General features: G+C 35.6%; 1 protein-coding gene across 5 annotated transcripts in view; it reads right to left on the bottom strand.

The window, feature by feature from the left end:
- LOC106163591 (uncharacterized) overlaps window positions 1-19,083 on the bottom strand; it is a 52,263-nt gene that overhangs the window by 5,505 nt on the left and 27,675 nt on the right. Inside the window, exons 5-19 of one of the 5 annotated variants that reach the window (XM_087012606.1) lie at window positions 18,700-18,797; window positions 15,634-15,754; window positions 15,136-15,223; window positions 14,648-14,736; window positions 14,318-14,387; window positions 13,831-13,997; window positions 13,006-13,200; window positions 11,055-11,302; window positions 10,141-10,335; window positions 9,408-9,486; window positions 8,240-8,326; window positions 6,783-6,842; window positions 6,530-6,556; window positions 4,869-5,019; window positions 1,190-2,311 (exon numbers count right to left, since the gene is read on the bottom strand). In XM_087012606.1, coding sequence (XP_086868732.1) covers window positions 1,190-2,311; window positions 4,869-5,019; window positions 6,530-6,556; window positions 6,783-6,842; window positions 8,240-8,326; window positions 9,408-9,486; window positions 10,141-10,335; window positions 11,055-11,302; window positions 13,006-13,200; window positions 13,831-13,997; window positions 14,318-14,387; window positions 14,648-14,736; window positions 15,136-15,223; window positions 15,634-15,754; window positions 18,700-18,797 — 2,797 coding nt within the window. The remainder of the gene's footprint in view (window positions 1-1,189; window positions 2,312-4,868; window positions 5,020-6,529; window positions 6,557-6,782; window positions 6,843-8,239; window positions 8,327-9,407; window positions 9,487-10,140; window positions 10,336-11,054; window positions 11,303-13,005; window positions 13,201-13,830; window positions 13,998-14,317; window positions 14,388-14,647; window positions 14,737-15,135; window positions 15,224-15,633; window positions 15,755-18,699; window positions 18,798-19,083) is intronic. The other 4 variants (XM_087012610.1, XM_087012608.1, XM_087012607.1 and 1 more) reach the window with 4 other exon arrangements.

The raw sequence follows: 19,083 nt of genomic DNA, 5'->3' as shown, positions 1-19,083 counted from the left end.
TGCCCCCCCCCCCCCTTGATTTGAATAGGGCCATAAAATAAAATAAAATTAAATAAAATAAACTAAAATAAAATAACAATTAAAGTGAAACGCAGGCCCAGTGAAAATGAACAGGGTGTGGCAAGATGCAGGCTTTTGTCATGCAGGCAAAGCATGCAATAAGGTCAGATTTGTTAAATCAAACAGCTAAACATTATCAGAATTCTCAGGTTGAACACAATTTGTCCATTCTAGCTGATAAAGCTATTTCAAATGCATTGCCATTTCACAAATTTACTTTCAAATTCTTTACCACACATTTACTGTTACCATGTACAACTACATGCTTTAAAGTTTTATACCACTGAAACAATCTGACAAATAACATATTGAGTGCATTAACAAGATCCAACAATTAATATATACTCTATATAGTCATATGTACTATGAAATGTTCAAGTAAAATCAATAGAGACAACATTATATTGAAGCATGCACCATGCTTAAAAGCAAAGGAATCATTCAAGTATCACTACTTCAGATTAAAAAAAAATCAATCCACAGGGTGTGCCATCTCTACAATCAACTACAAACCTAACTGAAAATTTACTGTCTGCAGAGAAAGTGACTCACAAACACATATATGATCAAAGCAGTACATAAAAGTGAAAGGGTAACATATAATCAAATAACACAGATACAAATAAACAAGGAAGGCATGCAAATTTTCTCATGCAATATACTGTCAGGTCAGGCAAAAGGAAATCAAAAATCAAAAGAAGAATTAAATAAAATATACATTCTGGGTGTGAATACACAGCCAATGCATCTGTACAACTTCACGCTATGAGAACTTACAATGCGAATAGGATGCATCTGCCAGCATTAATGAGAAAATAAATGGCATGTTAATCTGAACTTTGGTTGACATTTATTGAACTGTGCCATTTACTCCTTGATAAACAGAGCTGTAAGAAGTTCTGTTGGGGTCAACATCTACCTCAACCGATCTTTTCCTTTATATCACTGTTGGTTATCTATTTCCATTTTGTCTCTTCTAGACCCAGTGCTGAGTGAACAATCTTCATCATAAAGCTCTGTTGATATCAAAGAACATTCATTAAAAAAAAAAAGTCAATTGGGTTGGAATGGGGTGAGAGGTCAAAGCTAATCTGACCTGACCTGACCTTTGACCTATGAGAAAACTTACAATGACCTGTCCTGTTGCTGTAGGCGACTTTGGCGCACTCTTGCCGCTGGTCATGTGATGCGGAGTCTCGGCAGGCAAGCCACTGCTAGAACTAACAGCGATGGTGTTTGGGCCGTTCGAACGAGTTGGCAGGGATTTGTTGTCCAATGGGAGGGAAGGGGCGGGGACATTTGGACGTGGGAGGCGTGGCCTGGATGTGACTGGCACATAGGGCTTTGCACCCTGATATTTTGTTGCCTTTTGAGTGTTAGCTGCTGCTGAAGACGTCACCATAGCAGGCACAGTGTTGCTATCAATGGTTTTAGTTGCAGTCGCTTTGCCAACATCATTAGGCTGATCATTTTTTCCAGAATTCTGCTCAAAAGTTTTGTTAGTAGAAGCATGTGCTTGGTTGCTCTTATTCAAAGCTTTCATGCGTGCAGCTTTCAAGGCACCAGGCTTAGGAGCAGCAGGTTTGGGAGAAGTTGGTTTGGGTGGAGGAACAGGCGGGGCAATGGCGTTAGCATTAGTGGCAACATCAGTGGCATTAGTAGCAGCAACAGCAGCAGCATCTTTATCTGAAGTCGCCTCGGTTGAGGATGCCAAATCATCAGTTGAAGAAGCAAGCTGGTAGAAAGGGTTGCTGGGTGTGATGACGAATGTGACAGGGCTGTCGGGCTGACTGACGGGGGAGTTACTGTTAACATTCTCCGAGCTTTTAAAGAAGGGATTCTTGGACTTGGTTGCATGCTTGGTAGGAGGAGAGACAGAGGCTGAAGGAGCTGTAGTTGTAGTTGTCATGTGTTTAGTCGGAGGAGAGGCTCTAGAGTCTAAGAAAGGGTTAGTACTGACAGAGGAAGCGACAGAGGTGCTTGCATCTGGGGCCGCAGTGCCAAAAATGGAGGTTATGTTTTTCAAGATGTCATCCAGTGACATTTCGGTGTCACGAACAGTAGGTGGACTAGCACTCAAACTCAAAGCAAGGTCACCCTGCTCGTTGTTAGGGGAAGTGGGGGAAGCCACACGGGCGGAGGAGGAGGAGGAGGAGGAGGAGGAAGAAGCAGCGGGGGTCTTAGCAGACTTTGTACCCCGTGGGACAACAGCAGGTTTTGTTCCTTTGCTTGTGTTCTTGCCTTGCATAGCCTAGGGAGTTGGAAATTAGAAGAGAACATGACCAACAAGTAAAACAACAGTCCAACGTGACATCATCAAAACGTTGTAATAACAGAAGGAAAACAAGTTACAGGTTTTGCACATTCAAAGCTTTAAAGCTTCAATGCAAAGCTTTGAAAGCACAAGTCGAACATAACAGCAACAAACAAATGAATTGACATCATCAAAGGGAAACTATTTTGTATGCCCTCTGTCTTTTTTTAGCTAAAAAGATGGGGCAATGTACTTTTTCATTCAAAAGAAAAGCAAGGGGTTAAAGAAAATATTCAGGAGTGGCAGAAAACATTGGGCATGGCAATTCGACTAACTTTCATGTTTTTAAGGTTACGCATCAATAACACAGTAGCTATGTCAGTAGAGTAATCAGTAAATTGACAGACTTCTTCTTTATCAAATTTCATTATTTTCCCTTTATTAAAAAAACATGACATGTACTTCCACTTGTAATTTAATACTGGTGACATGAAAACCAGACCAGCCCAACAAATTCAAGAAGGCAACTACCCTTAATCCAAATGTTTCGTTTTTTATAACCCTAATTCCAAAATATAATTATCAAGGTAATAGCCAAAAGGTACATTTCTCTTCAGGGCTTATCGTTCTTGAATATCGATTCATTTCAAACACCATGTGGTTGTCGGTTCATTTCTCAGTTCCCACATTTAAATAAAATTTATCCAACAAACCACATAAACATCTATCATCCCCTTCCATCAGTGTATTTCACATAAAACTGTACATGGAAATGTCACCTCGACCTTTTCTGAACTCCATATGTGACCTTGAACTTGAAGGTTTTTATACACAAATAAAATTGTTATGTTATGTTGTAAGATGCTAAGCAAAACGTTTACTTTAATTTGGAAGAAAGGCAAAAAATGATTTAAATTTTTACAAGCAAATCCTCTATTCAACTCATTTTGAAAGGAAGAGATTATGCTGTTACTCCAGCGAAAAGGTATTATGGTGCAGTAAAAACATTTCCCCGACATTGCAGGACAGAGGCTGTTTCAGACTGAAGATGGTGCCATTTATTTTAGCACAGTGATACATTAAACAAGCACAGCACCCGTGGCATTTTCCACACGAAGGGGCAGTTTCAGGACCAAGTGCCATCTGACCACCAGAACACAAGCTGTGAAGCTACTAAAATCACTGAGGAACAAATGTGCATATTATCTTTTAAAAACTGATGGATTTTACTTCATAATTTATTCATGCATATACTTTTTTTTTCTGAAAAAGGTTTTCTGGAAAAACTTTTAAACCAAATCATCACATTTAATTTTGAAATATGAAGGTCATGCAATCGAAAAAATACTCCCATGTCTTAAAAAGAGAATTTAAGAAATTATAGTTTTCAGTTAAATTTTTCTTACTTTCCACAAATAAATCAGTATATGTTAGGGTTTGGGGCATTTTCTCCAGTGATTTAGAAAAGACTTTATTTTAGAAGACAAAGAGCACATGTGATCCACTTGGTTCCCCCTAGTTAAAAGAAATGGACTCTTCTGACTGCTTCAACAACACCTTATGAGAGTCAATTTCTCTTTTTTTTTAAGGGTTCGCAGGTGTTATAACATTTATCTTAACCTTGTTTAATGTTACTTGTATCACACAAGTGTTCCGAGACGAATGGGCTGCTAAAATATGAAAAGATTAACACCCAATTACAAATACTTCAAATAATTGCCAGTGAGTATGAAATAAAGACAATTCTTATCTTGGAATAATATTCTAACGACAAATAACAAAAGTGGACTCCAAAGAATGAATTTTCTCGCTTGTGTTGAAAGAAGCCTAAAAATAAGATAATTGGGGGAGGGGGCAGGGAGATAAAAAAGACTTAGCATATATCAGTTCATCTGCTGTCACCTTGGTGTTTTTAAACACAGCAGAAAGGTTTTAAAGAAAATATGAAGTTTACATCAACCTTTCACATGGATTGTCAAAACACATTAAAGAAACACTTATGTGTTTAAAAGGCCCATCACCAATATTTATTATAATTGAAGTATGTATAAATATTCATAATATGCTATATTTCAATACAATAAACATGAGTTATATTTCACCACCATGTAAAATGATAATTATGATTTACATTTTGATATGAACATATATAATACACACACGACCTGCCACGTGCACCATATAAATAGAAATGAAACGTCATGAGCCACAGAGGTTGCAAGCAAGATAATTCTTCTACAAAATGATTAATTACTATTGAAAATCTTGGCTTTCTCCTCAAATTCTATATATTTTATGATAACACTTGCAGGGGGGAAAAAACATTCCCAACCTTGGTTAAATACTGCAATTGGAAATTTTCAGCAAATGCTTTCAAATCATAAATTACAAATAGCTCACTGGGGCATGACTCAAATGCAAAAGAAAAATCTATTTGCAATGCCTTGCTCTCACTGTGTATATCATATCATATTATTCATAGTATCTCCAACAATCTACATTTGTTTTTTTTTTTATTATTTCTGAGCACAACCATTCATTATGCTACACTTACCACCACAGGTGTTGGGCTTGTTTTGGATACAGGTGACTTTGTGATGGGGGACGTCTTTGTGATGGGTGACGTCTTTGTCACAGGCGACGGTGTGGACCTGGCACTGGCATCACTTCCACCAGTGCTGCTGAGACGCGTTGGGCTCTCCGAGCTGGAAAGACATCGAAACAAGCATGATGGAATATTCTTTGCCAATAGACTTTAAAATCTAGTATAGAATCAGACATGGGGAAACTGCCTGTCCAACAGGCCATGACCACTTGAAATGCCAGAGGATCTGCAAGATTTTTTGATAATGCAGGTCTTCTGGACTGGTAAAGTTTACGTGGAAATAATTTTTTTTAGTTCAGACCAGTATAGAATTGGGAGAACATGCAGTTTCTTCAAAGTTTTTTTTTTTCTATTTCTGTGGAATGCATTTAAAATAAACAAATGGAAACCTTCCTACTTCCGTTGTTTGGCCACATTCAGGAAGATTTGAAAACAAAAATCCTGTATTTAGCTACTGGAAGAAGACACTTCAACAGCAACCTTTGGTGTTTCAAAATCTGGGCCACACTTTTTTCCAGGGGAGGGGGGGGAGGGAGATGTAACCCCTTAATTATTCCACACTGACTTATGACTGAAACTAGGGATAGAAGAGAGATAACACAGCAAAGAGGTTGCAACCAAGAGTCTTCTTTTTTGAGAGTTAAAACTAAAATGCTATTTCATAACACTATTTTTAGCCCCAGTGAAACTCTTGAATGTTTCCTGTCATACATTTGGCATATTGTTCTGGCCAAAATAGTCATAGTCAAAATATTTGATATACTTTGTTTTTTGACCATTTGTCCTCGCACTCTATGACCTCGACCCATTATGACCTTTACCTCTACAGCCTTGACCCCTATTTCCTTGATTCTCTCTCTCTCTACATACACACATACATACATATATGCTAAATTTCCAAAAGCTCTCATAACATCTAAAATATCTACTGAGTATTTGTGATATGACCACATCCTAACCAGAAAATGTATAATACCACAAAAGAGTTTTCCAGCCTCTTGAATAACAATAATAACACAGGGAAAAAATAATTTCTGTAGATACCAAACATTTTCTATTCCGACTCTTCAACAAAGGGACTTGATCAAATATTGATGGGTTGAATCATAATGCCACATAGGTAAAAACCTTTATCTCTTTAGAAATGATTTCCCTTTCCAATCAATACGTGTGAATGGTAATGAAGTTGACTCTTCACAAATGTAAAACCATGCAAGAGACATCAACATTATATTCTTTGTTTTTAAATGAAAATGTGCAAATCATAGCTTGCAGACAAAATGATTAAGCAGAGATTTTATGCAAAGAAAAGATTGATTAGACTTTAGATCAAGGAACACTGTGTGTCTTTTCCAGCGAAGATGGATTGAAAAGCAAAATATAATCCTCCATTTTTGTCTTTTGCAAAAAATAAATAAATAAATAAATGTTAAGCAAAATATCCTTCTTCCACTTCAGCCATGACAAAAACATAAATAAATCTGCTGTTAAAAGTATAAAAAATAGATATTAATGGGAAAAAAAATTACCAAAAGATGTGGAAAATGCATCAGCAATGGCTTGAGGGGAGAACATAAAACTAAGCTAAAACCCTCATCCCCTCCTCTTACCTGCGATATATCCAAGCACGCAGTTTACTAAAATGATACCAGGAACAAATATAAGACTTGCATTTCAAATATGATTACAGCATCATTCTACAATTATTTCCTTTTGTCGACTTTGACAAGCACTGAAACACAAACTACCAAAATGTTCCCATGATGGGTGTCAAAAGTTGTCAACCCTGGGTACAACCAAATAAAATAAATAAAAAAAAAAAAATATAAACAATACAATCAAATGAAACTAAAAAACACTTACCCATTCTCATAAGCACCAGGAGTTTTCAACAAATGGAAAGTATCTTCAGTGGTTGACGACCTACAAATAATTGAGAAAATAAAAAATAAATAAATAGATAATATTTCTGGACAATGGATTTTCAAATTGACATGCTGCTAAGTACTGTAACATTTCATCTTGTCAAATAATGAGTTAAAAATTAATACAATTTAGGTTTCATTAAAAAATCTATATGGGTTACCCCCCCCCCCCCCCCCCCCCCACAAGTGTGCACACCCACACCTTAATGGACTCACAACAAAAAACAAATTCTTCAAATATGTACACATTTCAAAAGCCGGCAAAACAAATTTAAACAAAATATTAAGTATGGGCATCTAAACCATAGCAATCCCTTATTTATTTATTAGGGTATATATTGCTACAACATGTTATGATTCACCACAGATTTCAACACAAACAGAAATCTAGTTGGTAACAGTCTAACCAATGGTGTCAACCCTTTAGTGATAATGTGGTAACATGTCAGTCTTAATATCTGACAATGGCAACTGGGTGTCTGTTAAGTACACTGAAATCTTTTCTAAATCAAAATCATCGGAGTTAGCCAAAAACGAGACCATCAACAATGAGTGACATCATCGGTGAATAGAAAAAATTTACTAAATCGGCCCCAGGTTGGGCTAACTTTAAAGTGATAAGGGAAGAAAAAAAAACTTAGAAATTAATACAGAAAGGAAACAAAAAACATTGTGAACATGTTTTATTGTGTAAAATCTAAAAAACTTCAATGAAAACATCCAAAAAAATATCAATCATTATGTTCTGTCACCTTTTATATGTAACTGCACCATACTCGTATGTTATAATTTTTTTTTTTTTTTGTTCGAACAATGCTGCCAGTTTTTGGGCCAACTCAGATGATTCCAATTTTACACATGGTTGTAAATCCACACTCACCATAGATGGCACTAAAGCATCTACCAAGACAAGCTAAATGCTGTGCTCAGGATTTAGACAGTAAGAACTGTAAATGTCAACTAAATACCACCACCATAAGCAATTCTGACCTCATGCAAGAGTCCAATTCTTTTTTCCATATTTAAATGATTTGGAAATAAATAAATAAATAAATAAATAAATAAATAAATTGTGAACAGAAAATAATTACATTACTATAAAAATATACTGCTAAAATAAAAATCATAAACAAATAGATAAATGCAGCACAATATCTGACAGAATAATAAGTAAAATTTTCTCATCTCAGTTACAAACTGGCTGATTATTTCTTTTAATAGCTAAAAATAACAAATGCATACATGAGGTCAGAAACACAATAAATAACACTGTTATCACACCAACCACCCATGTAAAATATGCAAAAAAAAAAATAAATAAATAAATAAATAAAATAAATAAATAAAAGAAAAAAGGCACGACGCAGTGACGTGCAGTTGGACAAGGAGGCTAACCTGTCGTGCGCTACCGTATGCGAACCATTCAAGGAATTCATAATGGCGTCAATGTCATCTTCGGTGTACGTGTTCTCCTCTCCTTCACTTAAGAAGCAGAAATAAAAGCAAATGCTCTGTCAGCTATGGCTGTTGATAAGTTTTCTAGGAGGAGGGGCATTAGTTAAGCTTTAATATGGGATCTATGGCCCCATTCAGAACAGGGGACTAACTAGTCCGAGGGTCAAATATGGCCGACCCACCTGAATCCTTCCTCACGGGATATCTATTTAGTGTCTTTTAGCGGATTAGACGGCAAGCTTTGTAGTGGGTCGCCATATTTGACCCTCGAACTAGTTGGTCCCTTATTCTGAATGGAGCCTCTGGCTCGCATCATATCTATTCATGCAGTTCAAAATAGAAGCCTTTTTTTTTCTTAATCAGGAACGAGACCAGTGTGTGATTGAGACTGAGGGGTGGTTTTCTAAAGAATGAATTAATGTAATAATTAATTAAAGAAAATGTTGTCGGAATTAGGATATCCAAGGTAAATGAATTGCACAAATCATAAATTTGGTTAATTATATCCTTCAGATTTAAAACTAGTCATTAAAAAAAAAACAAACAAGTGTGGCCAAACGATAACCAGACTTTCACATTTACCATATGTTAAAATGATTAAAATTTAATACATAGAAATTATTTTCAGTAAACATTCTGTTTACATCTAAGTGCAGCATAAGGCATGCATTCTTTATGTAGACTGTAAATCTATGCCGCCTATGTCTATTCATTTTCAATTTTTAAGAAGGGATAACACAATCGCGTTCCGGTTGAGTTTTTGAACTATTTCTACCAAGGTGAAAATAATTGTACAGGTAAAAGGTCTGAATCATAAGTTAAAGAATAAAAAAATAAAATAAATAAATTTTATTGTAAACAGTCTCTCATATGAGACAAGCATGCTTGTAAGGAAGTTTGAAAATGGCAACATTAACTCCGGCAAAGATTGGTTGGTGATTGTATATCCCTTCTGAAACTATTCCTCATGCAAATATTGCAAGCTGTAAACAATTGACATGCTATGAGGATAATATGAATGCATTCTAGAAGTACGTAAGAAATATGCATATAAACAGGCAGGACATAATTTTAATATATCACTTTTTTCTTTCGCTTCCTCTCCTACCTTTCTGGCTCTGTCTCTTCTTCTTCTTCCGATTCAGATTCCTTCTCATCTTTTTCTGGGTTTGAGGAAACAGATGCAGCTGAAAAGACATATGAAAATTCCAAAACATACAAATATTTCTATTATTATATTAAACTAAAACAAGATTACATTTTGCAACGAAACTAAAGTCAACAATTTAGAAAAATTGATGGTACAAAATTACTTTGTACCTTGATTTTAGAAGCAAGAGGCATTAGTTCCAAAGAATTTGTAACTGTCATATTGATTTTCAAAACTGGTTTGATATGTGGGAATGACTACAATCAGTGTCAATAATTTCAAAAAAAAAAAAAAAATGTTAATTATGTCGGTCTCTCGGACATAAAAATCAATTGACTGCACAAAATGCAGGCAAGAGCACAAATATTTTATTTTCCAGGAAATTTCAATATTTTCCCCATAATTCATGAAAGCACATCCTCCTCCCTGAAACTTTTGAAAACATACTGTCCTATGAAAATAATTTTTCATTTCTAAAGTTTAATGATTGAAAATTTTCACTACTGGTGATGCAAATATTAGAAACATGAAATTCAAATGGGCATACATTTGATAATATAGGAAATAAATTTGTCAATTGTTTTGGAGATGGTGTACTACGGTGGAAGCAAGCTGAAATTCCCTGTTATACTAGATGATTTTGCCAATGGTCAAACACTCTTTCTATGTCTTTTCAATACACCATCTCTACCTTTCTTCTTCTCTTCCTCAGCTTTGGCTTTCAGTATATTGGACTTCATCTGGTCAGGAGGAATGGACGCCGCGCCACTGACAAACTTCAACTGGTTGTTCCTGAACGTGTTAACGTCCTTGTTCTCTTTCTTCTGTAGTACAGGGGCAGTGCTGTCCAGCCCTTTAAGCCTGGCTGCTGCAGCCTCGGACGCCTCTGTAACAAGAGGGGGAAAATGAAGGTCATAACCATGGATTTGAGTTCTGCACAGTGCACGCCATGTTGCATTCATCAAAATTTATATATGCTGTTATCGTACATGTCTGAAATTATGCAACTTATATTCTCTTGCAGACTGATTATGTTAGAAATAGTATGTCATTTGATGTCATGTTCGTAGGATGTCATAGGATGTCATATGTCCACTGAGTCTATGGCTCTGTTCTCACAACTTTTAGATCGATCTATCACCGCGGGGAGTCTCACTAGATTACTGTCAGATAATCCGCCTTAAGTGTCCGTCCCCGCCTACTACAAGCTATAAGGGGTAATTAACTTTCGTGTCCGCCCGGCTGACAGCTATTTAGCGTGAACCCCCAGGGAGTTAGGTCGATCCAATGTAGGTCGATCTAATCTATGAGAATGGGGTGTATGTCCCCAAATATTTATTTAACAATTTTCTCTTGGGGAAGAGCTGCACTCTTGTGGAGTTCTCTAATAGGATTCATTCCAATTACTACCTGCCGTTCATAATTTTAAGCATCAGTTATAATAATTAAAATGTTTAATTATCAAACATAATCAGTTATCAATTATTTGAATTATGACAAAGATTTGCATTCTTCAAGTCTAGGTTACTTATTATTAACATATCTATTAATTTTTAAAAAACATTTTGATTCACTCATTTCACAAAATATGTAGCAAAATCTCACCAAGGAGTGAAACCGTTTCCTTCTCTTTGGGTGGTGTAGTTTTGCTCTGCGCTGCTCCCTGTGAACCTGTAGAAGAGGCGGACTTAGGCCTCTCTTTGGCAGTAGGCGCTTTAATCAAGTTATCCAATCGCTCGATTGGGGAGGAAACGCTCGCTGTGGCACCTGGAGAACCGTTGGGGACTTCGGTCTTTGCCGTGGGCGTTGTGGGAGTGGTAGCTGGCGTGGTTTCACCTCCTTCTGCGTTTGCCCTGTGAATAAAAATATTATTTCTAAAATATAAATAATGTCATGTTTGCAGGATGTCACATGTCCCTGTGAATAATATTATTTCTAAATATAAATACAGAAATATATATACAAACATAAAATATATAAATGAAAAGGGTAATCATAACCTTAGTATTCGATTTTGCCAAGGAATACAAATTACATGCAATAAATATGCTATACTAAATAACATCCAAATGATATTTTGATTCCATAGAATTTGTATGTTAATTTAAAACTAAATTTCTATTTTCTTTGTTTTCTTTTCCTGGATTGCTAAATATAATATCTTTTATCAGACAAATATGTGTTCACTTGCTAATAAAAAATATCTACAAACATTTACTATTCATTCATTAAATCTGAGTTCTTAATCCTGTTTGTCAGATCCACAACACCTTGATGTTTTTCTGAATTTATAAAATCTGTTGCAGTGACACAAGGGAAATAAAACTAATTGGAATTAGAAGTCACACCATTTAAGCAAAACATATGTTGCGAACATGTTTTAAGTTAAATGTCATCTAAGTTAACTACTTCGACACCAACAGGTTTTGTTGACTGCTTTAACTTAACTGTCACGCTATCTATACGTTATATCAATACATACGACTGATGAAATTAAGTTTAAAACTTAATGAGATGATTAACATTGCCATGTGTTACGGTTCTTGTCATGTTCACTGTCAGCTACCTCGTCTTGTTAAAAACAACACCTGGTGCTGTGGTAACACATGTTCTTGTACACAACAAGCTGAGAGGAAAATGGACTTTGAAAACATCCTTAAAAACCAAAGAACCGTAGGATTGGAGCTCTCTACAAGCTACCAAAACACATTTGACAGTTCATATCTTCTCAGCCATCAACAGTAAATTACAGTATTTCTCAATTAGCTTTCTGTCATTAAAAAAAAAAACAATCTTGTAATCATTGCTATCAGTGTCTGTCCTTATTTCAGGAGGAAAATTCACTTCATGTGCAGACAATTTTGAAAGAGGGGGTTCTTGTCTGAAAAAGTGGACCCTTTTCCATAAAAGCTTCATGTACCTAGATCAAATTTTACCCAGAGTGGACCTTTTCCCAACAAAAGGGGTGGTTCTTTCGAACCCCCCCCCCCCGAACCCCCCCTGGCTACAGGCCTGATGTGAAAAATTAATTGTGCTGTGGCATAGACTTGAAGAGGAGTGATGGTGGTGGTGGCAGTGGGAGGGGGGGGGGAGTTTAGACAAGGCATCTTAGACCCATAAATCACTTTTACAGACAGTAACAGCTGAAGTTTCACAATCAAAATTTTATGACAATAAATAATTCCTGACCTAATTTTGACTCGCGTGAAATGAATCATCCCAAACTAATCACATGCCACAGATTTATGAGACACAGATTGTAACCCAGACACAAGCAATTTTACTGGATTGAATGATAAAACAAGTGGACAAAATTTAACAATTTATACTTTCTTTTCTGCAACAAACAGCCACATATACCTTTTCACAGTAAGTTTTTTGATTCAGGTAACTTGATTCCAAATCAGTCATTGAACAGAAATCAGTCAAAATCCCTAGAAAACTGGGTTTTGTAAAATGTTTCAAAATGCAAAATGGAATAACAACCTTCTTCAATCATGCTTTTCTATAGATCAATTTTCTAGAAAATATATTGTGTCACATTAATAAAACTTACGCCTCTGCCCTTGCTCCAACTGCAGCCAGCGCCCTCTTTCTGCTTTCCTCGCGAGCTTTCTGCCTCTCTGCTGCTTTTTCTCGCTCTCGTTTTTCAAATGTTGGCCTTCTGGAGAATCGTTTGCTCGGTTTTCGTTCAAACCTCACGGAGCGTCGTGACCTGTTCATTGTCGCTGTTTGGAACTCTGTTCTGCCACTGAAAAAAGGAAGAGCCAGGAATTGAAACCAGAAAAGCACCCAAGGGAGCAAAGACGGCAATCAAGGCATTTCTCATCATCATCAATTACTGGATCACCACCAACATCTCACCAATTTTAAGTTATCCCTTTTATGACCTATCCTGAAAATTACCTCAAAATCGATCCAGAACTGTTTGAGTTAGGTTGATTACTGATAAACCAACAAAAGCAAAAATATAGCTTCCTTGGTGGAAGTATTAAATCTATTTGTACAATTTATTTGCAGAAACAGATTTACAGAGTATCATAGATTTATCCAAGTAAAATTTCACTGAAAATATGCTCTTATATATCTTATAATAAAAATATATCAACAAATGATAGAAACAGTTATCAAATTTTCAACAAACTAAACATTAACTTTAATCACAATACTGGACTGTTATATTTTCTGAGTCATAATTAGTTATAAAGTGAAATTTTAGAACACTGACATAGGTGATATAACCTATTCTCTGCATTATAGCCAATGCTAAAAGGGAAATTTGGATAAATAAAGTGACAGCATGAGAGAGAGAGAGAGAGAGAGAGAGAGAGAGAGAGAGAGAGAGAGAGAGAGAGAGAGAGAGAGATTTTTTCCCAAATACCTATATCTAAATCTGGATCCCATTCTGAAAAAGCTCTGTCGGCCCGTGGGCTGTTTGACAGCACGTAGGCGAAAGAATGCATGATGCTCCACCGCACATTTCCAAAGGTGCTTGCACGCTTTGTGATGAAGCAAACGAAAGACGAATGTGTGCTCTTGTTCCTTGCCCTGATATAACAAATATAAACAAATTATTAAAAATTAATCTATTTTGGTGAAATTTAAGTATAATCCTATTCGTGCCTTTATTTAATTTAAATGATACATTTTTCTGTTTTGTTCCATAATTTTTTCAAAAAGATTTCCTGAACTACAAGTTTACCTTAATATTTATAATGACATCAATCAATGACACAAATCATAGCAGCCCCATGAAATGTTTCCTAATCATGCTTTCTCTCTACTTTGGTGTTAGCTTAGATATTTCTTTCTTCCATATTCGAATTCTTTTCACAAAAATTTATAACATCTAATTATCTAACATCTACCTCATCATCATCTTCAACAACCACCAAGGTCAGTTTCTTCTTTTTGAAATCAAGCTTGGTGATTTTGGGCCTGTAATGAAAAATTCAAATTATTTTAAACATATAAGAAGGCTGTCATACAATGTGTGCACTATTTGACCTAAAATATTTTTTCCTGAAATGGAATAAATTCACCTGAATTCAACAGTTTGTATTACTTATTTCTTTAAAAACAATCATGACAGTTATCACTATTCAAAGGAATCAGCTATCATGAAAAAAACTTCTTTAACATTCTTCTTTGGTGAGAGATTATCAAAATTGTACGTATTCCAATTCAGTACTACTCACCAGAAAAAGAGCCCAATTTTTTGTGATCCCTCGAAAACTAAAATCCCTGTAGGTGTCAGGCCTAGCGTGTACTCCATCCCGTCTTTACCCTGGGAACACAATGCACAGAAATGTCACATTTTGGCAATGACATAGGATTAACAGGATAAACATCTTCACTGTGAAATGCTAAGGATTGTCTTCAGCCAAATAGAGGCGACTCAGCTGACATAACTATTCAGAATTTTAAAAATGTGTTTTTTCTCTTATTTATTAGTTATAACTATCTGAAGCACAACCAAGGAGGTCTACCCTGCAAACTGAAGCCATTTCTGCCACAGATTCTATTACGTCTTAATTTGTTTCAAATTATATTATATTATATTATATTATATTATATTATATTATATTATATTATATTATATTATATCATATCTTTTTTTAAAAGTTAAAAAATCAGCACACAGGTATATAATAGATATGGTCTTGACTTTCACCCTGTAACTCACCAGTACTGTATGCATATCTACACCATACATTTCCAGCCACTTGACTTTGTTTAAAAAGTTCAACTCAGCTTGGGCAGGAGTTTGGCCTCTGATTAAAAAAAATCAATAAAGTTAATCATCTTTTTCAATTCAACTATTCAAATACTGATAAAAAGATGTTTTTATTGCAGGCTCTCGCACATGTGTTCAACAGATGAATTTTCTCTTGCCCTTGACTGTGGTAACTGATGTTGGATATTAGCCCAATATGTTTAATGTGAATTAAATAACTAAAGCACATTACTGCTCACTTTTTTTACTTTTTCACTTTTTTTGCAGCAAGACTGTAAATCGAATATTTGTACTAGTTGTAATGCATTTGTATTGTCAGTGTGCGTGTGCGTGTGTGTGTGCGTGTGCATGTTTGCATATAAGCTTGAGGAGCATGAAGACATGCAGTTGCATTTGTGTCTTCTTGTGTATATTGGAATTTAGTCATTATAAAACATCACATCTTACTTGCAAGTCTTATACATTTCTACTATTTCCATCTCCATCTCTTCCGTCTGATTTTCCACAAAGCGGAATTCAGAGATGAACCCTGGTGTGTGTTCTTCTTCATCGAAATCACCCAACTCAGCTGTAAAGAAACAGAATAAATAAACACGATTAATATTTAATATATGTATTTTATTTAAAACCAGTGTCATAAACACAGAGTAATATGGATACAATTCACACACACATCAAAAAAACAACATTTTTGCGGTGTGTGCATGTGTGTGTGTGCATGTGTGTGTGCGTGAAAAAAGAAAAAAATCTCTATCAAACAGAAATAACACATCCCCCGTCTTATTTTCCAAAAATCAATATCAAAACACCCAAACAACAATCATTTTACTCCACCAGTTCCAATGTTCTTGATATCTGTAAATCAGAAATTAGACCAACAGTTGGCCTTCATTGGGGAATAATTTGGGTAATTCAGAAAATGCATTTTTTTTCCTTTTTGTTTCCAATCAAATAAATTCTCTCTTTTCCTGTCCTGCACTTGATGAGCGAACATCAAAGTCCTATTCTACCATCAGACTTGAAACACACACATAAACTATTTTGGTGTACAAATGCCTTTTCTCGTGTTTTCCTGTGTTGTCTCTTTAATAAATACATCAAACTTTTGATCTTCTGACAAGCCGCCATCTTTGATATTCCCCCTAACACATGAGGGCTGTTTCCTTTTCAGGACGCACAGAGAGCAAGAAGAACTTTAACAAAACGTATCACTGAAAATGCCATGTTCACAAAGGAATGAAAAAAGAAAAAAAAAAACGGGCTTTCTATTAACCAAAAGAGTTTCTCATCAGATAGCCACGACCGATTTTGGTCAATTAGTCTGAAGTTTAATTGAATCTCGATGTGAACAGGACTTGTTTCTGGGATTGGCAGTATGTGGGATTGTGAGGTAGCTAGGAGATATATGGCAGTAAATTACAAACATATTATTTTTCTTGGATTCCAGTTAATCATTTTTGGTTTAATCGAGATATTAATCAATACAACAGCAGTTAACTAATCCAGTGACTAGGAGAAACTTGTTTTTTCCTTTCCCTTTTTTTCCACTTCCCATGGGAACATAAAATTTGTCAAGAAAACCCAGTTAAAGAAAATTAATCATTCTGGGAAGGAATGGTTATGAGAAAAGTCAGGGATAAAGGATACAGATTATTTAGAAGAACAAAACAACAGTTACAAAACTACCACATTTTTTTAAGAAAAAAAAAACTAACTTTTTCTTCAATGCAGCACTCCTCAAGTCCCAGCGTAAATAAACACAGATGGCAGAGACAAGAATTATATCAAACATGTGCACTCTTTCTTCACAATTCATCCAGAATCCGGACACTACACAAATGTCTTGACAAGCAAGGGAGTATCGATTGCTTTACAACATGCTGTGGTCACTGTGAAAGGTACTGGTGGACATTTTAGGAAAATATGTCAGTGAAGTCCATTATATAAGGAGATAATTTGATGACAATGGCAAAGTGGCTGACAGTGTATCTCTCCAAAAAAAAAAAGGTCACTCAAAGTATCAATATTTTCATTTCAGCAGAATCAGGGACGAAAAGGGGTCAGGGGAAAAATGTCAACTCGTTTTCCAGCTGGTATGGGAAGCCTGTGTCTTAGGAGGGAAATGAACCAAAATGTCAATATTTATAGGGACTGTGATGGCGAAATATCCCTGCTGGATACAGTGATACTTCACTAATGATTTATGACCTGCTTTTGTTGATACAAGAAGAAAAATAATGCCCGTTACCCATTAACCCCCCCCCCCCCTTGCCTGCAGGAAGGAAAGAATACTAGTAAGAGATGGACATTAAAATGTTATGTTTCATACTATAGACTACTATGGATTTATCTGAAAATTGAAATGGTAGCAGACTTAAAATCAAAACCTAAAATTTTAGATTGTTTTTCAGTGCAGATCATTTTGTGAAAAAAAAAAAAAAAAAAAAACTACTTGAGGATAATCAAACTATAACACAGTCCTGGGCATTTCCGACCCCGACCCAGCGTCTCTTCATTTAAAACTCAAATTTGGTGTAAAACTGACCACAGTCCCTTGTTTTCTGGACCCACCCTCCTGGCCGCAAAGAAAACACACAAATTACAATTCCACATTGGGCACATGTGTCAAAATAAAACACACAGCAACTGGAAGACATTAGTTTTTGTTTTCTCACCATGGGGAAAGGGGGACAACATTCAGCAGTCCCGTCTGGCATTTGGGCCAATTTTACAAAACTCTTTCAAAAAATTACTGACGACCAACAGTTTTTCTTTTTCTTATATGCTAATATCTGATAAACTATAAGATAATTCAGTAGATCACATTGAGAAAATTGTGTCCTTCTTAAAAAAATATGCTTTAATGCTGTCCGATAACCCTGTGAATGCTACTTTGGGAAGAATATCCCTCTTTCAGTCATGTCCATGTCAACTCTCCTATATTTTCCACATTTAAAAAAATCTCAATCTACTTCAACTTCAATTCCCTAAACTCCTCTTTTCTACATAATAGGGTAAAATTTCCCAATAAAGGGACACGTTCACCAACCCTGTCATGAGTTTCTGATGACGAAGATGATGATGATGATGGCACTGATACTGATAAAGAAAGGAAGCTGCTTGACTTGTCTTTGAACACATTAGCAACACTGAGTCAATTGATCCACTGACCAACTTGAATGCTTGCTGTGTAATCCCTGCTGGGAATCTTTGGGATAGCACTAGAATTATTTTTTTTTTTTTTTTTTTTTTTTGCTTAGCCAAATCACCACTCTTTTTGTCAATTTGTTATCCAAATGGTTATAATTTGACTAAAGCAAGTCAAATCATGCCCTTTTTGTTCAGCCAATTTATGTCAGTTTTAGCATTTGGCAAAATAGTCGAATGTTAGCGCTACCCCAGAATCTATTCAGTGTCTATTGTGGGATTATTTGGCAAGCTTTCATCATATTTGATCCCCCGGATCTGTTAGTCCGCTGTTGGGAATGCGAACTTTCACTATAATATACTTACACTGTAGTGCGTATGCTGCTAGTTCTATCACGGTCTCGTATGGACATTCTAGCCTCCCATTTAGAAGATCTAGCTTCAACTGAAGGAAAAACTGATACCTAAAAAAAAAAAAAAAAAAAAAAAATTACAGATGAGAAAGAAATTGCTAATCATGGGTTTTTAATAACTGCCTACTTGATGTTATCATTTGTCATACATGAGATGTTAAACACAAGGCCTAGGAATAAGGGCGCCAATAATTCATTTATTTTCAGAGCAAATTTCAGCCTGTTCATAAAATTACAATCAATTAATAAGTCATCATATTATTATTGAAGAGGAAATATTTGGACAATATTATTCAAAACACAGAACTCCAATTCCCAAAAGTAATCGTACTAAAGA

The sequence above is a fragment of the Lingula anatina genome, chromosome 5, assembly GCF_051362555.1.
Source record: "Lingula anatina isolate TDL-2025a chromosome 5, LinAna3.0, whole genome shotgun sequence".
Taxonomy (NCBI): Eukaryota; Metazoa; Brachiopoda; class Lingulata; order Lingulida; family Lingulidae; genus Lingula; species Lingula anatina.
Note: the sequence above shows the minus strand (reverse complement) of the source record. Positions and strands in the feature narration are given on the sequence as shown.